This window comes from Sander vitreus, chromosome 15, assembly GCF_031162955.1.
Source record: "Sander vitreus isolate 19-12246 chromosome 15, sanVit1, whole genome shotgun sequence".
Classification (NCBI taxonomy): Eukaryota; Metazoa; Chordata; class Actinopteri; order Perciformes; family Percidae; genus Sander; species Sander vitreus.
The window spans coordinates 21,270,821-21,293,652 of record NC_135869.1 but is presented as its reverse complement, the minus strand read 5'-3'; the positions used below and the strand labels follow the sequence as shown (position 1 = coordinate 21,293,652).

General features: G+C 41.5%; 1 protein-coding gene across 1 annotated transcript in view; it reads left to right on the top strand.

Moving 5' to 3' along the window:
• LOC144529859 (voltage-dependent T-type calcium channel subunit alpha-1I-like) overlaps window positions 1-22,832 on the top strand; it is a 116,189-nt gene that overhangs the window by 54,597 nt on the left and 38,760 nt on the right. Inside the window, 16 exon segments of the mRNA XM_078269200.1 lie at window positions 973-1,321; window positions 1,781-1,873; window positions 6,416-6,740; window positions 7,035-7,423; window positions 11,088-11,239; window positions 11,946-12,131; window positions 13,996-14,113; window positions 14,283-14,438; window positions 15,856-15,946; window positions 17,169-17,323; window positions 17,633-18,136; window positions 18,138-18,377; window positions 18,979-19,079; window positions 20,043-20,166; window positions 20,397-20,465; window positions 22,500-22,678. Coding sequence (XP_078125326.1) covers window positions 973-1,321; window positions 1,781-1,873; window positions 6,416-6,740; window positions 7,035-7,423; window positions 11,088-11,239; window positions 11,946-12,131; window positions 13,996-14,113; window positions 14,283-14,438; window positions 15,856-15,946; window positions 17,169-17,323; window positions 17,633-18,136; window positions 18,138-18,377; window positions 18,979-19,079; window positions 20,043-20,166; window positions 20,397-20,465; window positions 22,500-22,678 — 3,231 coding nt within the window.

Sequence of the window (22,832 nt, the reverse complement as noted above, 5' to 3'; positions counted from 1 at the left end):
ATATGTATGCTTGAGCTTGAGGTGTATGTGAGTATATCAGGGTAAGTGGCAGGGTGGAAGCAACTGTGATTTGTCTTCAGTCAGATGTGTACAGAGTAACGGGGATAGAATGTGCAAAAAACCAATAGAGAAACAGCAAAAGGAGGGCTGGAGTGACAGACAGAGAGTGCAATGAGTAAATACTGTAGGTCCAGTGACCCTGAATGTGTGTGTTCAGTAAGTGGCTTCTCTAGGTGTTCTAGGTGGACATGAAGTGAAAGACAGACTTCTATTAAAGCATGCATCTCAGACAGACATCTCAGGGAATGATGAGGTGCTTCAGATGGTGGCAATCAGTTAGATTCAGAATTTAGAGATGTGTCATTAAGTTTGGCAGGAATCAGCCACTCACTCACTCACTCACGAGAGGTGCGTACAGGAAAAGAATGGGTTCACTGAAGGTGTGGTGTGTATGTGTGTAATAGGTGTCAATGCACGAGAGTATCTGTTTTTCTGCTTATTTCACACTATGACACACACACACACACACACACACACACACACACACACACACAAACACACATAATCTCACATACAGTTTCCACATGATTTAGTTAACATGATTAAACAATTTGTTGTCTGGTGCTAAATATACTCATCTCCAATGATGTCCTTGTGAATTTGTTAGTTAGCTTAGGAAATACCATTTTTGTTTTGCCTGTATCTTTGACTACATATTGAAGTGTTTACTGTTGATGCAGGATCATTTTCTTTTCTTTATTCTCCCTTCAATGATGCATTTATTCCACAGGCTTGGTCGAGTACTTCACATTCTCCCATCTTGCACCTTCTTGACTCCACTTCTTTCACTGAAATTCTCCTGAAACTCCCCAAATGAAGTAGCAAAGGATACAAATCTATTATGTATATATATATATGTAGATTTGATTTCATAACCAACTAACTTAGTGTCTTACCTTGTCCCGACCCCAGCTCTTCAGGTATGATCCCGCCTGCTCCGTACTACCAGCCTGAAGAGAATGATGAACGCCCCTTCATCTGCTCCCTGGCAATTGATAATGGCATCATGTCATGTGCTGATGTGCCGGCAAGGCGCGAAGGAGGGCGCACATGCTGCCTGGACAGGGAGGATGCACTCCACAGACAGGCTCTGGGCTTGAGTCCTGAGCCACTGTCTAACGGTAGTGGTGCCGGTGAAGCAGTGGGTCTTTGCATCAACTGGAACCAGTATTACACTCGATGCCACACAGGAAGTGGTAACCCCCACAAAGGTGCCATCAACTTTGACAACATTGTCTACGCCTGGATCGTGATCTTTCAGGTATGTTCCACATGAGTTTGAAGACTGGTGAGGTAAAAGTGAGGTTGGAACTGTGGGTTGCTGATCTTTTACTTTCATGAATCTTAATACATATTTTTATAACTGAATTCTAAAGTTATTATTCAAAAATTGTTGAATATAAATTGTTTTGCATGTTTGAATGGCTGACCCGATTTTGATCAAATAATTAATTTTGAACAAAAGATGTCTTTTCGGCTGTTTGAACTATTCAATTTCAATCATTCTTCTCAATAAAATTAATTTAATTTGATTTACTTAATCACCTATTCAATATTTGTACTCTATTATTTGACTATGTGCATTAGCTAGGTCCTTTATAGTTAAATGTGTCATATGAACTCTGTAAGTAAAGTTTGCAATTATATTCTGCTGAGCAAGCCCTGTCATGGAATTTGAAAATGTTTATTTCTTGACACTCAATAGAATCTTTCCTCCTAGGTGATCACTCTGGAGGGCTGGGTGGAGATCATGTATTATGTAATGGATGCCCACTCCTTCTACAACTTCATCTACTTCATTTTACTCATCATTGTAAGTAGAATGTATTACTATATTTATTAGTTTTCTGTTTATTAGTACGCTACATCCCTACCAGCTGACACATTAGTGTACAATGTGTTATGATGATTGAAAAATGGATACATAAATAATAATAAATAAAGGGAGAGAAGAGGAGGAAGGACAGTTGAAGGAGAAAAGAAAATGTACAGTTGTGTTCAAAATAATATCAGTCCAACATCACTAACCTCATAAATCAAATTTTTTGGTAGAAGTGATATGTCTACATGGCAAATCATTTACTAATAAGTGTTGTAGAGTCATAGAAAACCAACAGACCCAACAGTCATGACATGCATGCTGCTCATTCTCTGTAATTGAATCTGTAATTGAAAGGGGCATGTTCAAAATAACAGCAGTGTTGTGTTCAATTAGTGAGGTGATTGATTCTGTGAAGAAACAGGTGTCAATTATGGCCCATATTTAAGGAAGGAAGGAAGCAAATGTTGTGCATGCTGGTTATAGTGCATTTCACACTGAAATACTCAGCAAAATGGGTCGTTCCAGACATTGCTCTGAGGAACAACGGACTTTGATTAAAAAGTTTATTGGAGAGGGGATAACATATAAAGAAGTGCAGAAAATTATAGGCTGCTCAGCCAAAATGATTTCAAAAGCCTTGAAATGGCATCCAAAGCCTGAACGACGTGGGAAAAAAACTAAACTACCATTCGAATGGATCGCAGAAAAGCCAAAATGGCAAAGGCTCAACCAATGATCAGTTCCAGGAAAATTAAAGAAGACTTAAAGTTACCTGTGAGTACTGTTACGATCAGAAGAAGGCTATGTGAAGCAAAGCTATCAGCTAGAAGCCCCCGCAAAGTCCCATAGCTGAAAAAAAGACATGTACTGAATAGGTTGAAATTTGCCAAAGGACACATTGACTGGCCAAAGGAGAAATGGGGCAACATTCTGTGGACTGATGAGAGCAAAATTGTTCTTTTTGGGTCTAGGGGCCGCAGACAGTTTGTCCGACCCCCATGCACTGAATTCAAGCCACAGTACACTGTGAAGACAGTAAAGCACGGTGGTGCAAAAATCATGTTATGGGGATGTTTCTCATACTGTGGTGTTGGGCCTATTTATTGCATACCAGGGATCATGGATCAGTTTCAATACATCAAAATACTTGAAGAGGTCATGTTGCCTTATGCTGAAGAGGAAATGCCTTTGAAATGGGTCTTTCAACAAGACAATGACCGTAAACAGTAAGCGAGCAAAGTCTTGGTTCCAGATGAACAAGATTGATGTTATGGAGTGGCCAGCCCAATCCCCAGACCTCAATCCCATAGAAAACTTGTGGGGTGACATCAGAAATGCAGTTTCTGAGGTAAAACCCAGTAATGCAGAGGAATTGTGGAATGTAGTTCAATCATCCTGGGCTGGAATACCTGTTCACAGGTGCCAGAAGTTGGTCGACTCCATGCAACACAGATGTGAAGCAGTTCTCAGAAATAATGGTTATGCAACTAAATGTTAGTGCAGTGATTTAAAGTAAAGCAAACCCTTGAGACATTTTTCAGTTTATACATTAAATGTTTGAGTTTGTAAAGAAAAATGCAAATATTATATTATATTATATATTATAACAGCCTAATATTCCTTTTTCTTCACTTTCTGTAAAGGTATAACACATGACACATGATCAATTTTGGTCATGTTTTGATTTGGAATTGAATGTGCAGTGTTCCCAATGCATTGATATTATGGAATTAAAATCTATTCTAAGGATTTTGAGCATTATTCACTTTTTTAAACACGCTGCTATTATTCTGAACACAACTGTATGTCCAAAGGAGAAAAGTATGCAAGAGCTAGATCAGCTCTTTGCATACAGTGCCTAATTGTGGCAAAATTGTTTAATTCTGCATTCGCATGCCATTGGCTGTCTGTGAACCCAGCATTCAGTCACTCTGTGTTGCAGACATGCAATACAGTTCGTTAGTTTCCCACCAACAGGTGAACACAATAAAAAAGACATACATGCAGCCTTTTGTAAAGCTTGAAAATGAGATCAAGAAAATACCATAGGGGGGAATGGAGGTGAGAGAGGAGAACTGCTAAATGATATTGAAGAAATAAAAAAGTGAGTAAATTAATGAAACACACCAATCAGTCACAAGCACACTGTACAATTTCCACAGTACATTCTAATGAAAAAGGAACCCAACTTTGAGTGCAAGACCTGCCCTACAAAACACTTTCTTTCCCCCACACGTTTCTTCCTCACAACATTGGCTTTATTAGGCCAAAGAGATTATTGGCATCGTAACTGCAGCTCTAAATTCCATTTCCTATTTGGCAGATCTGACCTGAGGTTGTCATTGCCAGTGTAAACACCTTTGGGCAACCAAAGATAGTTAACATGGTGTCACAGTGTAATCACTCCTGGTTTATGCTGCTACATTGATCACAATCCCATGGCCTGTGGATTGTATAGCCCCCATACTACAATAATGTCCAGCGCAGGACACAATTGAACTAAACAGCTGAAAACATCTTGCTCTAAATCAGACTTTGTGCTTGCTGCATTTAGACTATGATAACTGATCAAACAACAGAGCTCAGTGGCTTGCACAACAGCTAACAACCAGACAAACACACTGCTTCCTTTGTGGTTCATGATTAATTGACACAAATGTGCTACCCATTTTTTGAGCTTCTTTGTGAGGCTTCAGTCTGTTTGGCCCTAAGGGATGCCTTGGAAGTGTTGCTAACACTATAAGAAGTTTTCGGTCAGGCAACTCCATGAGCCCCAAAGATGTTGTTCACACAGTGAGGGTCACCTTGACTCTCTCATTTTTTAAATTTTTTTAGTTATTGTTTCGTTGTGTGTGTGTTTGTGTGTGTTTCAGAGAAACAGATAATACATGTATGTATACACATAAATGTATGTGACAGTGGCTGTATGGAAGCACATACATGCAATCAGTTGTAAAGTAAGCCTGCCATCTTAATTTGTGTGAGTGTGTGATCACAAATGCTTTTGTGTGTATGTGTGTATGTGTGCATGTTTGCATGCATAATGCAGTGATCATCTGAATGTGTGATATTGGACTGCCCTCCCTGATTATGCGCAAAGCTGTCTCCTGATCAAAATTACAGAATACACACACACACACACACACAGATGCAGGCCTGGAGGGAAATCAAAGCCCCACACACCTGCAGACCTGCTTTGACCCAGAGGGCACAGATGGGCAGCTCTCCTCCCTCTCTGCTATGTTTCTTCTCTCTGAATATCTCTGGAGTCTCTTTTTTTTTCATTCCTCCCATCTTCTCCAGTATCTCGCCTTGCCCTGCATCTTTGATCACTGTGGATGGAAGTCTATAGGCGGAGGGTCATTAAGTTTGGGTTTTTATATATGTGCATGTTTTATTGCGTGTTCCTGCTCCAAATGGCCTAGCCTTGTCAGTGAATATGGATGTCTGTGTGTGTGTGTGTGTGTGTGTGTGTGTGTGTGTGTGTGTGTGTGTGTGTGTGTGTGTGTGTGTGTGTGTGTGTATGTGTGTGTGTGATAGAGAGCTTTGTCCATGGAGTAACAGCGAAAAATTTTCAGATTTGTATGGAACAAATCCGAGGCCCTGCTACAAGCTGACCTATCCATCCAGCAGTCTGGTTTTTGAGTTGTTCAGCATTATATTGATCTAATCATTGTTCTGTAACCAGCTCAGAGTGGTCCAATAAAAGCCATTTCAGCAGTCCTGTAGTGATTCCCATTACTGCCACTAAAAGGGTCAGCCAACACATCCCATCCACAATGCACCCCATCTCCTCTCTGCAACTAGCCCTCCAACCCTCACTTTGATTCATGATAAGAAAATGGAAGCTCTTTTGTGAAAAAAAGAGTAAAAAAATTGAGATGTTCTGATGGGTAAAGTAATGTTCATGAGAAGCGTTGTGGAGCACGGGCGGGAGAAAAGTAAAGAAAGATATTAAATTGGAATAGGGGCAGGATGGTAAGTTAAATCAAGTCAGTGAATGAAAGGAAGAGAAAGATAGCCAGACGCTGAACTGTGCTTTGGGCATGTGTTGGCTCTGTCTGTCTGCTTCAATCAGCCTCAGTTTGGTGGGAAGCCAGCCTTTAGAGACCTTTAGCATGTGTGCTTACATTTCTACAGGGAGATTGGCACAGATTATTAGAATCAGCAAGTGTGAGTTTGATGTAAAAACAAGTCTGTATTTACCATTGGAAAATCACAATTCTTTACATATTTCATGTTTCTTAAATGAACAACATCTGATTTAGCCATAGGCTGATTATTTAAATGAGACACTGCACTGGTTCTTATTGTTTTAGTTAGGGTTGCCTCTCGGTTAAGTGTTAAATCTTGATTTACCCACTTTCCTTTCTACAGAACACTTCTACTTTCATTCTTCGGGCTAGATAGTAGCTCATGTTCCCTGCAGCAATTTCCCATTGTTTGTATTTCACTTCATGTACTGTACATCTTGACTCACCCAACAAGTTCCACCTCCATAAACCTTCTGTTCCTTGTTCCACATCCATCCAGATTGGTTCATTCTTCATGATCAATCTGTGCCTGGTGGTTATTGCCACCCAGTTCTCGGAGACCAAACAGCGGGAACACCAGCTGATGCAGGAGCAAAGGGCGCAGTGCCTGTCCTCCTCCACCCTGGCCAGCATGGCTGAGCCGGGAGATTGCTACGAGGAGATATTCCAGCTGGTTTGCCATGTCCTTCGCAAGGCCAAGAGGAGATCGGCAGCTCTCTACTACACTCTGAGGGGCAAACCCCCACCACCTGGTGGAGGCAGGGGTTACAGGCGTGGTGGAGGGAATGTGAACGGAGAGCGGCATCATTCCAGGCACCCAAAAAGTGAGTAGGAGGGCCTCAATGACATGGGAATATGTCTTATGTAACATTTGACACTTTCAATTAAGACAACGTGTAATTGTGGAATAGTAAGAGTTGAATATGTTTTAGCTCTCGAATATGTTTGAACTACAACAAAACATAATGATAACCGTACAGTATGCTGTTCTGTTCAAAATGCATTTTTTAAAGGGCAGATACTTGCATCCTGTATATTTTGCATTATTAAAGAAGATCTAGTACAGGAAATTGAAATGCATCTGTAGGCTCATATTCTTTCTATTCCCATCTCTCTAGCATCCCACTGTCCGCACCAGAGCAAGCAAGACCACAGCTCTCAGCCACTAGCCAACTCCATCAGTCTGCCTGTCCCTCAGAACCCTGAGGACTGCCCTATATGTGCATTATCACTGAAAGAGGGGGCGAGGGCTGTGGGAGACTCCGCCAACAGGGAGGAAGATAATGAGGATGCAGTAAAAGAGACGGGCAAGGAGGAGAACCATCTAGAGGAGAGGGGAGATGGAGAGAGGAAGAGGAAGAGGACATGCTTTGGACATTGTAAAGACATTTGGAATGATATGAGGAGGAAACTTTGGGGCATTGTAGAGAGCAAGTACTTCAGCAGGGGCATTATGATCGCTATTCTCATCAATACCATCAGTATGGGCATCGAACATCATAACCAGGTAAGATGATATGGTCGATGCTTTCATAAACATCGTTACTGACACTTTATTTACATATGTTTATGCAGTGACAATATGCCATTAAAACCTAAATGAAGAGAGGCCTTTATTTTTGAAACTTCTATCAGAGAGGGTCTATTTATGAACTGACTTCAGACAGTGAATGCTTTGGATATTGGTAAATACAATGGTCCTTGCGGTCATTGTAGGAATATGCATTGCCTTAAATCCTTCAGACTGGCATACTACAGTGTCAATCGAGTGTGTTAGCGTAATCATTTCTCACTCCCACAAATCTCCACAGCCTCAGCAGATAAACCACTAGCACTGCTGATGAAGCATTGCTCCTAGAGATATCATATTAGCAGATGACATTCAGATGGATGAGTGTGGGAGTGGAGCATCGCTGCCATGCCGTTTCCTTACAGAGGTGTAAACATTTAGCCGAGCAGAAGACAAAACGGAGCTGGCTTTTAACATTGATCAGGCTTAAGCAAGAATGGGAAAGGCCTGCCAAGACTACACATGCACGCATATCAGCGCACACACAAACACACACGATTCACATCTATTTGTGTCCAGTGTGTGCATGCACATAAATATCTTTTTATATTTTTGAGCATGGACCGATCAGAAACACATGCAGCTACATAGACAAGCTGTTACATAAACAAGCTTTTTCTTTTCCCTTCATTTCTCTCTCTTAACACATGCAATTCTACCCGCTCCATTGCTAATTTTACTCCCACTTCTCGCCCCTTATTTTCTCCATAAATCCCTCTGTGCACCTTTATTTTGCACATTCCTTCCCCCACTCACTCCTTTGTTCCTCGCTGTCTCTCCTTCCTTCCTTCCTTCCTTTCTTCCTTTCGTCTGTCCTTCCCTCCTTACCCTAAGTGTCTCATCTACTGTCTGACTCTCTTTTACCTCCCTCAGTTTCACCCTCCGTTTCCCCACTTCTCTTTCTCTCTCTCATCTGCCCACTCACTCTTTGACAGCGTACAGAGTAGTTGCATTCTCTAATCACTAAAGACTCTAAAAATAAATGAGGGTCGTGGGGGGGGAGAGGAGGTAAGTACGGGAAGTACAAAGTAGACACTGGTTACACAGCAGACTGACACTGAAGCAGTGCTACTTTTTCTGGGATTTGGGGTGTTATTTTGCAACCCAGTCTCTGGTGCTTCCACACGCATACAAACTTTCACAAAACCATCCATGCTGTTTTGAGTGAGATACGGTTTTCTGAATGTGTCCTGAATTCAGTCTCCGGGCGAGCTGTTCAAAATCTGCACAGCTTTCTACGTCACTAGCCGAAACGAGCTGGCTAACCGCAACCGTTACCATGCTACCTCATTCTCAATGGCAAAGCACTGCTACAACACACACAACTTCACCATAATCTACAAAAGAACTACTTACATGTGCGCCCTTGTTTAGAATAAGTCTCCCGGCTAATCCTGCCTTGTAACTGACCAAAGTTGGAGAAACAGCATTTCTTTTACTGTCTATGGAAACAGCTAGCTAACATGATCCTTACCTAGCTACTGCGCATGTGCGACTAAAAACAAAGATAGTACAGAATAAGTACTACTCTAAGTAAGTACTACAGAGTCTCACTCTGTAGCTGAAACAGAGACCTGAACACACGGTGAAAAGAGGATCTGCAGCAGTGAGAGAGAGCTGTGCAGTACAACAAAAATATGTTTTTTGAAAATTAAACCATGTAAACCTATTCTGGTACAACCTTAAAATACAATTATGAACCTGAAAATGAGCATAATATGGGAGCTTTAAAGGCGAGCTGCCTTTTTGCATTCACATTATGTGTGTTTGTGTCTGGACTCTGTGAAAAACAAATTGGCACATTGGAATTCAGGCTTGGAAGTTGTAGCTCAATCATTTATATTCAAACAACATTTAAATGTTGACTGATGGCGCATTTCAAGAGAGAAACAGGGAGAGGACATTTGTATGGGTAGATAAAATATGAAATATTATTCAGGGGATAGAAAATTAGGGTAAAAGGTGGAAATTAACATGAGGAAAAATAAAATTAGGGAATAAAGTAAATGGGTCAAGAAAAAGAAAAGCACAAAGGGTGGGGTGAGAAAGCAAGGAGAGGGAGGAGTGATGGTATTTTGTCTGATTTAAACTGTGGTGTCAAGGGCTGTGATGGTTCTGTCAATAGCAATAAATCTCATATCCTGTTTTTGTACTTATGTCGAGCGAGTGAGTTCTGGACATAGGTCAAGGTTAAAACTATCTGCTGAGGGATGAAACCCCATTCATTCCTACAATTCCCTATTGTCTGCTCCAACATATCTAGTAGTTTTAGTATCTATTTTCATAGGTGTCTAATAGCATTTGCATTTCTTAGAGATGGTGAGTAATGTCGTCTTCTAAACCACTCTGTAGTCCACAGATTGGTCCAGCTTCCAGCTACGGTACTGAGCTCAGATGAGTCTCAGTAGATGTTTTCCAGACTGAAACATTGTAGCCAAAACTGAGCTTATGGGATTTAGAATGTGTGGTCTTCCATCCCCTTTGTAATTCTTACTGTTTCTCACCTCTAATTGAGTGTTTTCCTCACCTCTCCTCTCTACAATCATGTCATCATCTACACAATCCCCCTGCTCGCTTCTTGTTTTCTCTCTCCTTCAGCCGGGTTCTTCCTCTACCCTTCTCCCTCCTCTGATCGACAGGAGGATATTGATTGGGAAGAGATGTGTCTGTCTGATAATGAGACTCAGAAAGAAAAAGAAAAGGGGATGGAGAGAGGGGGATGGAGATAGATTGGGAGAAAAAGCCGATTAGAGGAAGGGGAGGGCTCAGAGTGTGTTTTTTTTCTCTGAAATGGTTTGCTAACTTTGGCAAGGCTAGCTGGCTATTTCTCCGCTGGCTTTGAAACTGAAATTCACAGGGGGTATCAGAGAAAGCATCTGATCCATATCGTGCATTACACACATACACTCACAGACAAAATATACTTTCATAAAGCAAATCTGCTTGTGCACACACACACACACACACACACACACACACACACACACACACACACACACACACACCCAAATGGAAATAAACCCAGGATTGACTGGAGTGTGTTTGCGGTTCATATATGGGTTGGTTCCTTTGCCAATTCAGATAACATGATCCTCTATTCAGCCAGTGGTTGACACCATGTGCTACACAAATAATACACACTCTCCATACTCTTTCTCCCTTTCCTATCTTTATGTTTCTAATGTGACGTTCCCTGAGTTCTCCTTTACAATTTTACATGAACAGCAGTGCTAAATTTAAGATGAGGTGTACACGTTAATTTTATTTGCCAGGTAGGAGAGAATTCTCTTTTCAAGTGACTGACACTTTGAGTGACAGCCATTTCAACACAGGCGGAGAAATGTGATGCGTACACAATTGTTTTCGTAGTGGCTTTTGTTGTGGCAGCGGTGATTGCAAAGCAGTGGTTTAATATCAACTGTGTTTTTATCTCTTTGTCTGTACCTGCCTCTCTGGCGATATCATTGCTGTTTTTAACTTGAAATGCTTGCAACTCAAATCCCTCTTATCTTTTGCCTACCACTCCGCACCGCCCCTACTGCTTCCACATCTTACTTGCTATTTTCATTTAGATGTTTTCTGTTTCTTTGCTTCCACCCAGCCCGAAGAGCTGACCAATGTCCTGGAGATCTGCAACATTGTCTTCACCAGCATGTTCACCTTGGAGATGGTCCTCAAGCTGACTGCTTTTGGCTTCTTTGAGTACCTGAGGAACCCCTATAACATCTTTGATGGCATTATTGTCATCATCAGGTCTGCAAACTACAAAATTATTTGCTTGTTGTAAAGTTAGGTTGTCACTTAGTCAGCAAGTTGAGTGTGCCACAATGTATTAAATGAGATATAATATTAACTGTGTCCCAAAACCAGAGATTCCAGAGCATTAGATTCACAGCTTCACATCACTCCTCTGAAAATGAATGAGAGCTTTTGACCAAACATGTAATGATTGTCCAACTACTGTGCATCTAATTGAGTTTTAAGACATGATCTCATCCCTTGAAAACAGACAAACTTACTGTTCCAATCAGATTTCCATCCGTTATTGCTCATGGAGCTTTACATTAAAACACACCACTTTTATGAGACAAATATTTAATATAGGAACTGTCTAGCAGTGTGGGGATTAAATATGTAAAATGCAGCAGTATTCCTTATCACACCAGTATGGATTATACATATTTATGTATCTTGAAAAATGTGCAATAGTGTGTTTTATTAAGTAAAAAGCACCGACTTATCCCATTATCTTCCCTTATCTTCTTTCCCATTTCTGTTTATGTGTATTTCATTTTTTAATCTTCCTCTCCCCGCGTTCCCCGATTATAACAATATTTGTTTTTTCTCTACCAATTTCCATTTTTTTTCTTTTAATTTCTTCACATCTTCCAACTCTGTATCTCTCTGTTAAACACACACACACACACACACATCCCACCCAATGCAACACATACCCCAGTGTGTGTGAGATCATCGGCCAGGCAGACGGCGGCCTGTCAGTGCTGAGGACCTTCAGGCTGCTGAGGGTCATTAAGCTGGTGAGGTTCATGCCTGCGCTGAGGCGGCAGCTGGTGGTGCTGATGAAGACTATGGACAACGTCGCCACTTTCTGTATGCTGCTTATGCTCTTCATCTTTATCTTCAGGTAACACAGGGGCACAGGGGCATTATTTTATGTGGAATGTGGCTCAGAGAAAAGAAATCAGCAGGACACAGAGAGGGCAGGAAAGTGTAAACAAGAATAGTGGAGAACAGAGATTGTGGTGCGTACAGTACATGCCTGTAAGTCTCTGAGTGTATACAGATATCAATATATATATATATATATATATATATGTAAGTATGTGCAGTACTGTGCCTGATAGTTTAACAAGCAGATTGTTTTGTTGCCATACCAAACTTCTGAATACAAAAAAGTCAGCATATTAAGACTAAATATATTAGTTGAGTGTGGTGCAGGCAGTCATAGCCAGAGGCCTGAACACGGTTTGTGCAAAATAATAGGATTAACATCCAATTATTGGAGTTCCACCTAATTCAGCTCTGTCAAAGCTTTTCTCTTTGACCTGCGTCCTTCTCCAGGATTACTTCTGAAAGTTATGAGTACCTAAAGTTGTCTGTCTATCAGCAGTATGTTTGACTACATTAAACTTTTGAATATCCTCTAAATTAGACACTTAGGCCTCAGGCCAAAGAACAATGATAACAGTACACCGAAACTATTAAACTGACAGATAGAGACTCAAATTACAATGGCATGTTCATATATTTGTTTGATTTAAAATTGACATGAATATATTTAGTTTTGACTGTAAAAAGTGTTAGTAGTGCACCATCAGCAATGCTTTGCCTTTGCATGAATTCAGTAAAGACATTCCACTGTGAAATCTAAGTCACAGAGAGGGAGAGTCGTCGTTATATTTGAAAATTATTCTCTACATTAATTGTTACAAATAAAGATTCTATACAGCATTTCCATAACCTAAAGTACCTAAATTAATACTGTGATGCAGATGCTAAAAGCTGCAATTTACAAAAACATAATCATTCAGCCTAATCTCTTCTCTTGTTAACCTCCCCCAGCACACACACACACACACACACACACACACACACACACAACTCTGTTTTCCCTCCAATTCCACCTCTGTGGGCGATAACCGAAAGTGAAGATAGTATTAACAGAATTATTGTTATTTGAATAATTTATCATAATTGTTGCAAGTGCACTTATTATTACATGCTAGATATGAGTTTCATAGCAGTGTAACACCATTACCGAAATCCTGCTTGTAGGCCTATCTTTATTTGTGAACCTGTGTTTGTGACTTTCTATGTGTGTATATGCCTACCTGAAAACCAGCTTCCTTACCCCTGCAGCACAGCAGTCAAGCATAAGCATGTGACAAGACAGATGGCATCTGAGCTTTTAGCCTGTAATGCTAGCCTGAGCAAGTGGCATTTGGCCTATACATCTAGCCACTGGAGCTTTTAGTGAACAGTTAATATAAAGTACCACTCAGCTTAAAACCTCTCATAAACCCCTAAAGAAAGCAGTGATGAATAAGAATATCAACTGCATTGAGTTGCAGTCTTGTGATGACTGCAAATAGAAAATGGGTGCAGGTAGAAGGATAGAGAGCAGGAGAGAGGGAAATAAAGTGAAACAAAAAAAATTAGATTTGAAGGAAACAGAAATAGAAGATTTTAAAGGTTATACAGTATTTTTATGTACAGTATGTGTGTATCGTCATGTAAATGTGTGTGTGAATGAGAAGACACGTTTTTTTATAAGTGCTCTATAGCTTTTGATCATCTCTTTTATACTAATTTGATACTGTTTCTGTTACTTTATCTATTTTAACTTTGAGTACATGTACCAAACCATGTTTGTCTAAAGGTATCATAAAGAAACACAATTAAACTACATACATAAAATACATAATTAAACATGGAGGCATTATTCTACGACAGCATGTGTGGCTGAGAAATCCCTTCTTTTGTTGCAGTATCCTGGGGATGCACATCTTTGGTTGTAAGTTCAGTCTGAAGACAGAGGCTGGAGACACAGTGCCTGACAGGAAGAACTTTGACTCCCTGCTCTGGGCCATTGTCACGGTCTTCCAGGTACAAAGAGTTTTAACACACACACACACACACACACACACACACACACACACACACTTTCAAAACTTTGGTTTCCCAATTTAATTAAGTGTGCTGTTGAACATGTGCTTAATATTTCTATCTGTATGCACGTGTGTTCTGCTCCACTGTGTATGCATATTTTGTGTAGATTCTGACTCAGGAGGACTGGAACATGGTGCTGTACAATGGGATGGCATCCACCTCGCCCTTTGCTGCTCTCTACTTCGTAGCTCTTATGACATTTGGAAACTATGTGCTCTTCAATTTACTGGTGGCCATCTTGGTTGAGGGTTTCCAGGCTGAGGTAAGACATCTTGGTTTAGAATATTGGACAGTATGCACTTGGCAAAATACAAATTAACAAAACCAAATGTGATATGGGGAAAGCTAGCCAATAATGTGTTTGTTTTGCTACAAGCTGAGAATGTGATACCTAAACGTAACGCTCGCAGTTTTAAACGGGGCGTTGTGAAACGATCTCAGTTTTGTTAGGTTTAGGCAACAAAACTCCTTGGTTACGTTTCAGTTACGTACGTGAGTACATGATACGTAGGTAAGTGTATTACATCACCTGACTTCCTCCTTTGCTCCCGTTATAATAACTAGGCCACTCGAGGTCATCGCCACTATAAATGTAAATATGGATTGTTGGGGGTGTCCAACTGTGTGTCAATCAGGGGAGGGGCTTAGCAGACCGTGTTGGGCTTTAGCAGAAAAGGGGGAGGGACTGAGAAGTTGTTGATGTTCCAATTTTTTGGCTAAGTCCTGGATCTTCGCAATCCTACCTACAGCACATTTAAGGAGAAAAAAAACATTTGGTGTCAAACACTGGCTGTATAAACGGTATGTATAAGGATTTGTTCAACAACAGCAATAAATGAGGAATAAGATTGCCTCTTGCCCCTTATGGCGTTTTTTCCATTACATGGTACCTGCTCGACTCGCCTCGACTCTACTCGCCTTTTTTGGTTTTCCATTACGAAAAAAAGTACCTGGTACCTTCTAACAGGTACTTTTTTTTAGTACCACGGAACCAAGGTTCCAAGCGAGCTGAGCCGATACCAAAAGGTGACGTGAAAACCTGCAGACTACTGATTGGTCAGAGAGAATCGTCACTAATCCCTGCGTCATCATTGCTAGCGACTATAGCAACAGACGTGGGTGTCCTGAACAAACCCGCCATTTTTAAATATGTTAGCCAGCAGTGTTTTTTTTGCTGCCTCCAGCTTCTTTTGAAACAAAATTTGTCTTCTGGCTGTGGCAACAGCCATGTGCCGAGAGTCAAAAACAACACATCTTCGACGTTCTGTGTGTATGTCGTGTTAGGTCACGGCAGTTTCCTGCGGCGTCGCTATGACGACCAGCCACACTCGCCTCAGGCATGAGGCGGTACTAAATCTGCAATGGAAAATGGAGGACGGGGCACCGCGGCCGAGTCGGGTCGAGCCGAGTAGAGTAGAGTCAAGCAGGTACCATGTAATGGAAAAACGCCATTAGATAGTTAATAAGGATAGGCAATATGGAGAGGAAAAATATTGGGGGTTTCTATTTATTAGCTCGTTGATCACTTTTTTCTACACTTTCTCCCGCTGTGCTTCTTACTCTCCTTTTCTCATGTCTATTTTATTTCTCATTTCTCTTACTTGCTGTCCCCCCCCCCTATCCTTGTGTTTCTCTTTTTTTCCTCACCCATTCATTTTCTCTCACTATCCCTGATACAGGGTGATGCAAACCGCTCTTACTCGGACGATGACAGGTCTTCCTGTAATTTTGAGGAGAATGATAAGCAGAAAGACTCTCTGCATCTCTCAGGTATTAAATGTCACTAGGAGCTTTAGGAGATTTATTGTTTAATAAAGATTGATTTTCTTTTCACCTCTGAAATTGTATGACCTATTGCAATCAATTACAATGTTCTCCTCTCAAACTAAAATGCCAACTTTAAACTAACCGCACCTCTGTAAAATGATGTTACCAGAGATCATTTGACATTAAATAAAATTTCACTTCACTTCTTTTATTATTTCCAAACATTCTGGCTTTTTTGTGTGAATTATAACAGAATTGCAAATATGAAAAACAGTTCCAAGAATTATTATCTCACACCATTGCCTATTTCAGTCTGACCGGTAAAAGGGGTACCATGAAATACGTATACTAAGGTCGTAGTGTACCAATCCTCTAGTCATTCATTACATGTCATGTAATTTAGCTGACGCTTTTATCCAAAGCAACTTACAATTACTATATATCTCAGAGACTGCACATTTCTGCGGAAACTATGGGTTAAGTGTCTTGCTCAGGGACACATTGGTTGCAGTGGGACTTGAACCCGATTTCCCACGCCAAGGAGCTCCCACACCAAAGGCATGTGTCATATCCACTGCACCATCACCACCATTCAGCACTCCAGAAAGCTACCAGCTGTTTCATTGTGCCCTGGGAATTAAAACTGTTGCCACGTCACCATCTCTCCCCTCCTGTCCCTGTAGGCATACAAAAGTAAACTCACCAAGAGTCATGCAGTATAGAGTAACATTTAGCAGCACATTAGGGAGGCCGCTGATGATTCCCGATTACAGTTCTTCTCGCCCAAATGTGCCTTTTTAAATGTCACCTTAGCTAAAAAAAAAAAAACATTTGGAATGGTAATAGTAATAATAGTAATAGTTCCTGGAGAAATATTCCACCAAAAGATATGTTAGGGAACGGACAAACCACTGGCAGATATTCCTCTCTTTCATCATTACGAGCTGCTCTCTGGCTCCTCTAAGGTGATTAAGTGTAAATTAAACCTTCCTCTGCCTCTCTGAGCTGGCCATAACATCGTTTTAGGATGTTTATGTTGTAAAGTGATGGAGAGTGCCAAGTTTTGTTTGCATGGCAGCAACAGAGAAGATGCAACAGAAGGGTTTGTTAAATGCTGTCTTTCTTTCTTTCCTCTGCTCTTCCATCTTATCTCTGTTCCTCCCTCCTTTTATCACCACTTGTTTCTTTTCTCTATCAATTTCTCTCCACTCCCTCTTTCCTACAGACCCAAAGATCTGTACATTAACCCCTAATGGGCACCTGGACTTGTCCCCACTGCCCCATGGACTGTTTCCAGGAGAAAGGTTGACCTTTGCTCTTGGTTCCAGGAGGAACAGTGTTATTTCTCTTGGCAGGGCCAACCTGGAGCAGAGGGCTATGGTAAGTGGAAAGGACTGCATAGAGTGAGTTTTCATAGTTCTTTTAACAGTTACAATGTGAATCACGCCTATTTGATTAGCTGAATAATGCTATGGCACTTAGTTGACTTAAGGTTAAAGTATGGACTGCTCTCACCAACGCATTGTCAAAGAGGTATTTCCAAGTTTCATGTAATGAGTAAAATCTCCTTTATTCTGTTTTTATGTGACGTGTCTGGTCATTGGATCGGTTCTGTTTCCAGATCCAATCCAGACAGAGTATGGCTTAGAATTACAGGACATGGAAGAAACCTCTCGCTCTTTTTCTTAGTATCCAGGTCGAAGTTACCATAACTGGGGCCGCCCTCTGTCTACCCAGCCTCAGGCCTTGTGGGCCCGTCGTTCCAGCTGGAACAGCCTGGGGGGATGCCGCCCCTGCTCCTCCTCTTCTCCCTCCGCTAGTCCAGCCTTCACCCCCACCTCTGCAAGGCCCTTCTATGGCTATGGCCTGGGGGGTCTTGGCGGAGTAGTCGGAGGAAGCCTTCGTATCCGGGGTCCCCGTGCCTCTTCATCCCCGCACCGCCATCTCCATCATGTCCACCCGGATGAGGAGGAGTCTCTCCTCTCTCCTCCTGCTGTTGCTCCACGCTCTCTTCACCTTCCCCACCCTATGCTCCCGGGCCACTTTGTACCCAGGAGGGACCGCAGAGCTCTATCACTAGAGCTGCCCCACCTACTGCAGGTCCCAGGACCCCCACACCCTCCACTGCCACCACACCACCCGCTGCCCTCTATTACACTCCATGCTCATCACAGGAAGAAGAGCTTCTCTGGGGGGGGGGATGGTAATCAGTGGAGGTGGTGTCGGTGGGCTCGACGGTCTGGGTGGCTTAGGAGGGGTACACCAAGACTGTAATGGGAAAACTCCTCTATCTCAGCATCTCCAGCCCCCTCCTAGACACCACACTGAGCACTCTGGAGGGGCGAACCCCCAGGGCCAACTGATGGCCGACGTCTTCCCCCAGGTTAACACACGCAGCAAGGACCGGGAGGACCTGGACGATGACATTGAATATGTAAGTTTCCGTTAAGTTTGTATGGTCGGGGAGTTAAATGGTAATAGCATTAAGTAAAGCCTGGTGAGTAAGGGAAGTTAGCTTATACAAGCATATGACTTTCCTGTAATACACCAATTCTACAAATGCAGATAAGCACCCATAAGACGGTATGTACTGTAACAGCTTCGAAAAAGAACCACATTCTAGATTTGTGATTCTCAATAACTGAACCATTAGCTTTTGTGTTAGTACAAGATTTTACACAGTACAATAATCTCCCGCTCTCTTGTGTAGGATTTTCAAGTACTTTGTATAAAGCCTGCTTTCCCTATCACCTGGGCCACGTGGGAGTCCCATTGTTTTCATTGTAAACAAGTCTGTCTATGAGAGAAACAAGGTTAATTGGAAAGGACTATTTACACAGCAGGGGAGAGAGCTGTACAGATGGTAATGTTGGAAGATGCTCCGAGCTGTTGCTATAGAAGTGTTTCACTTCTGTAAATAATTTAAATAGGGATTCTAAAAAAAGTGGTTTCTTTTTGCAATCCTGTGTCTTTTTGTGTTTACTGCCCGACTGTGTGTGTGCCTGCCATGATGTGTGTTGATATGTGTGTTGCAGAGCTTGTGCTTCCGCATCCAGAAGATGTTAGAAGCGTACAAACCAGACTGGTGTGAGAGCAGAGAAGACTGGTCCATCTTCCTATTCTCCCCACGGAACAAGTGAGTCAGATAAATTGGTTGTATACAGTCCATTTAGTGATTGTCTGCATTAAAAAATGTGTTGACTCAAAATGCGGGCTAGTTTTTAGCCAACATCTTAACAGTCTCTCATACAAACATTATTGGCTGGCCAGAGGGTGCGTCTCATCAAAACAATATCAAGAATGGCTGGGCAGACTCCGTTCCCAACCTCATCAATAGGAAGGACAGGTTGCCAAGCTTCCACAGAGAAGGACTACACTAAAGTATTGATCGCCCCCTTGCAAATAACAAAGGGATATTTTCTACTATCCTGTTAGTAAGCAAGAAGCACGCCTTAGGGGGTCAATTTAATACCAGAGACAATTTATTAAATTCTGCAATAACTTGTAGTGAGTTAAACAACATAGTTTTAATAAAAGGCATTTAAATGTCTCCATGCTTGTTCCAAAATACAATCCCTCTCCTGTTCAGTTCATTCTGTTTCTTTTCATCCATTTCAATAACCACTGCAGCAAAGACATTTAATTCCTTTTTGGCAGTACACTGTGTCGCATGCTAAGGTTTGAAATGCATATTCAGTGTTTATACAGTATGTCCCATCTCTTTCTATCTTTCTCTCTCTTTCTGTCTGTTTCTCTCTATTCTGTTTTCAGTGCTTCTGAGAGTGTTGTTAACGTAATTTGATTTGAATTATAAGCGATGTGAACAGGGGCTGAATGAAGCTATTCACTCACCAAGATGTGATGGAGCTCCCATGCACTCTCAGTGGACTTGGCTCCCATTCTGATTAGTTGGAAGAGGTTTTTAGGATTTAGGATTAGTTCTCTTTGGGCAGAGTGTGGCCTGACCTCTATGTATTGTCTCTCCCCCCCCCCATTCTGTCAGCCTTTTTTTGTTTTAATAGCAATAGCAGTGCCTATTTAAACTTATCTTTTTTCTTTCTCCTCTTCTCTCCTCTCCTCTCCTCTCCTGTTATTCCAGGTTCAGACAGATATGCCAGTCCATCATAGCCCATAAGCTGTTTGACTATGTGGTGTTGGCCTTCATCTTCTCCAACTGCATTACAGTAGCTCTGGAGAGGCCCAAGATACTACAGGGCAGCTTGGTAAATTTGTGACAATCTCTGTGTCTGTGCATGTGTGCCTAGAAGCTACTGCTTCACAAGAATCTCCTGTCTGCAGCCTTTTTGTAGTAGCTTTTTGTTTTCTCTGAAGATTATTTTAATTTTTTTTTTTCTAAAAGAGTGCAGTAAATATAATGTTACTATCCCTAATTGCCCCATCTAGTCATTCTGACTGTCAACCTTTCTCTCCCTCCTCATGTTTGTCTATCCAGGAAAGAGTCTTTCTCACCATCTCCAACTACATCTTTACTGCCATCTTTGTGAGCGAGATGACACTTAAGGTAACATTTTATCACCTGTCTCTCTATTACTACCAATGATTCCTCCTGAGTGTCTTGTGTTTGCAAGCACTACACAGAGGCATCTTTTTAGTCTGTCTCACCATCTCTCACTCACTGAATTGACTTCGCTTCAGTGCTCCCACAGCCCAACCCCTTCCCTGACCTTCTTTCTTGGCAATTCCCATGTTCCTTTGGAGAATAGAGCAATTAAGCAATGTCATTAATTGGCGGCTAGTCGTCTACTTATGGATGCGGCCCAACTCCAGCACTCCCCCACACTCGCCTTCCTCCTGTCCTCCCCGATGTTGTCTGCTTCTTTTTTTAAGTTTGAGTTTCTACTTCCTCCTTTCTTTTATTTTCTCTCCCTCCCTCCCTTTGCCACTGTCTCTGTATTCTCTGCAAAAGACTTTGGCACAAGTGGGCCATCAATTATGCACTCCCAAAATCAATTATTAACCAATGACAGCCCGTCAAGGAGCCATAGGCTTGTCAGCCCCCTGGCCGAGCCATACATGCCTCCCTCTGTGCCTCTGTCTGTCTGAGCCTTGCATATATCCATAATGTGTGTTAGTGTAGCATTAATCTCTCGGTAGGACTCCAACACTGAGTGTAGTCCTGTGTAAAAGATGCAGCCACATAGACAGCACAGCAATGTTGAGGAATTGGTCAGCATGTTGTAGAACTTTTTAGAGTGTTATTTTATGAGGCGGCTTCAGACACAATGTAGCACTCTCCCAAAAAAGTAGTTCTTATGATTGTAGTTGTACAGTATGACTAAGCAATGCTATTTCCTGTACTATTTCTTAAAGGTAAAAAATGAGATTTCCATGTCTTTTTTTATTAAAATGCAGATTGAGGTGCTATTTAAATACTGTGAAAGTATCGGATGAATGCACACAGCCCGCATTCAGAAACTGTGCCTTTAAACGAGCCGTCACAATCATTACTTGGCTTAAATGATGGTTCAGAGACTCCGAGAGTTACGGAAGACCCGGAAACGCTGACCAATTACAGCAGACTGGACTTTTTTGGGAGCGTGGCTTAAAGAGGCACTAAAACTGAGCGTTTCAGACAAAGAGTGAATACAGGTGTATTCAGACAGACAGTATGAGAAAAATATTGTGTTTTTTTAACATGAAAGCAAGTATTAACCCTCAAAATCAGCATTACATGCGACCTTTAACATACAATATATATATATATTCAGAATTGTGAACTCAATACATGCCTGCAAGTTTTAGACATTCAGTTTTCATTTTGGCATTCAGACCTCAGATCTTTGCCAGGCACTGATCATTGAACAATCTTGATATATTTGCACGCTAACTCCCACCCTCCCTCTGAAGCTTTACCAGACACTTGGCAAACAGATTTAAATGTCAGTTGCAGATTTTTAATGCTCCCATTGCTGCTTAGCAAAACACCAAATCCATATGTATTACAATGCCTGTACACCATCCATCCCTCACTCTTGAAGTCACAAAGTAGTAAAATACCATCATACTGTATGTCATATAGTTTCATAATAAACTTAACAATCAAACTTAAAGGCATTGGGACGTATTCAGTATATCACAGCACCACTAGATATCACAGTAAACACACTGTTACCTGTACGCTCTTTTAACAGTGATGCATGGTGTGTTAGTGTGTCACTTGCAAGTGTTATGTTTCATTTTTTACCATAGGTACCATTTACTGTGTGTTATTATTTTCTAATTGTGTTTAAAAGTGTGTGTGTGTGTGTGTGTGTGTGTGTGTGTGTGTGTGTGTGTGTGTGTGTGTGTGTGTGTGTGTGTGTGTGTGTGTGTGTGTGCAAAATATCTTAAGTGCCAACAGCCTATTCTACAGCCGCTGATGACTTTTCATGTCTGTATCTCTTCCTCCTGCTTTTTTAGTTTCACCTTGTTTTTTTTTTTGTTGTGCTACAGGTGCATTGAATGTTCCACATTGGACAGTTTATTGTACAGAGCTCGTCCAGCAACAGACATTGGATGTTCTAATATACTGCTTCACCAAATGTTCTCTCTTCAGGTGGTTTCCATGGGTTTGTATGTGGGTGAGCAGGCTTATCTGCGGAGCAGCTGGAACATTCTGGATGGCTTCTTGGTTTTTGTGTCTTTGATTGACATTGTCGTGTCCATGGCGGGTGGGGCCAAGATCCTTGGTGTGCTTCGAGTCCTCAGGCTGCTCAGAACTTTGCGTCCCCTCAGGTATGTACAAAGTAGTAATTAGTAAGTAACTTGCATCTGCTGATTATCATGTTATGTATGGCAGCTCTGTGCCTTGTCAGTACAGTTTTATCGTCAGAAGTTCAAAATGTTGCTCTTAAACAATACAGATTTAAAAAAAAAAAAAACAGTTGTG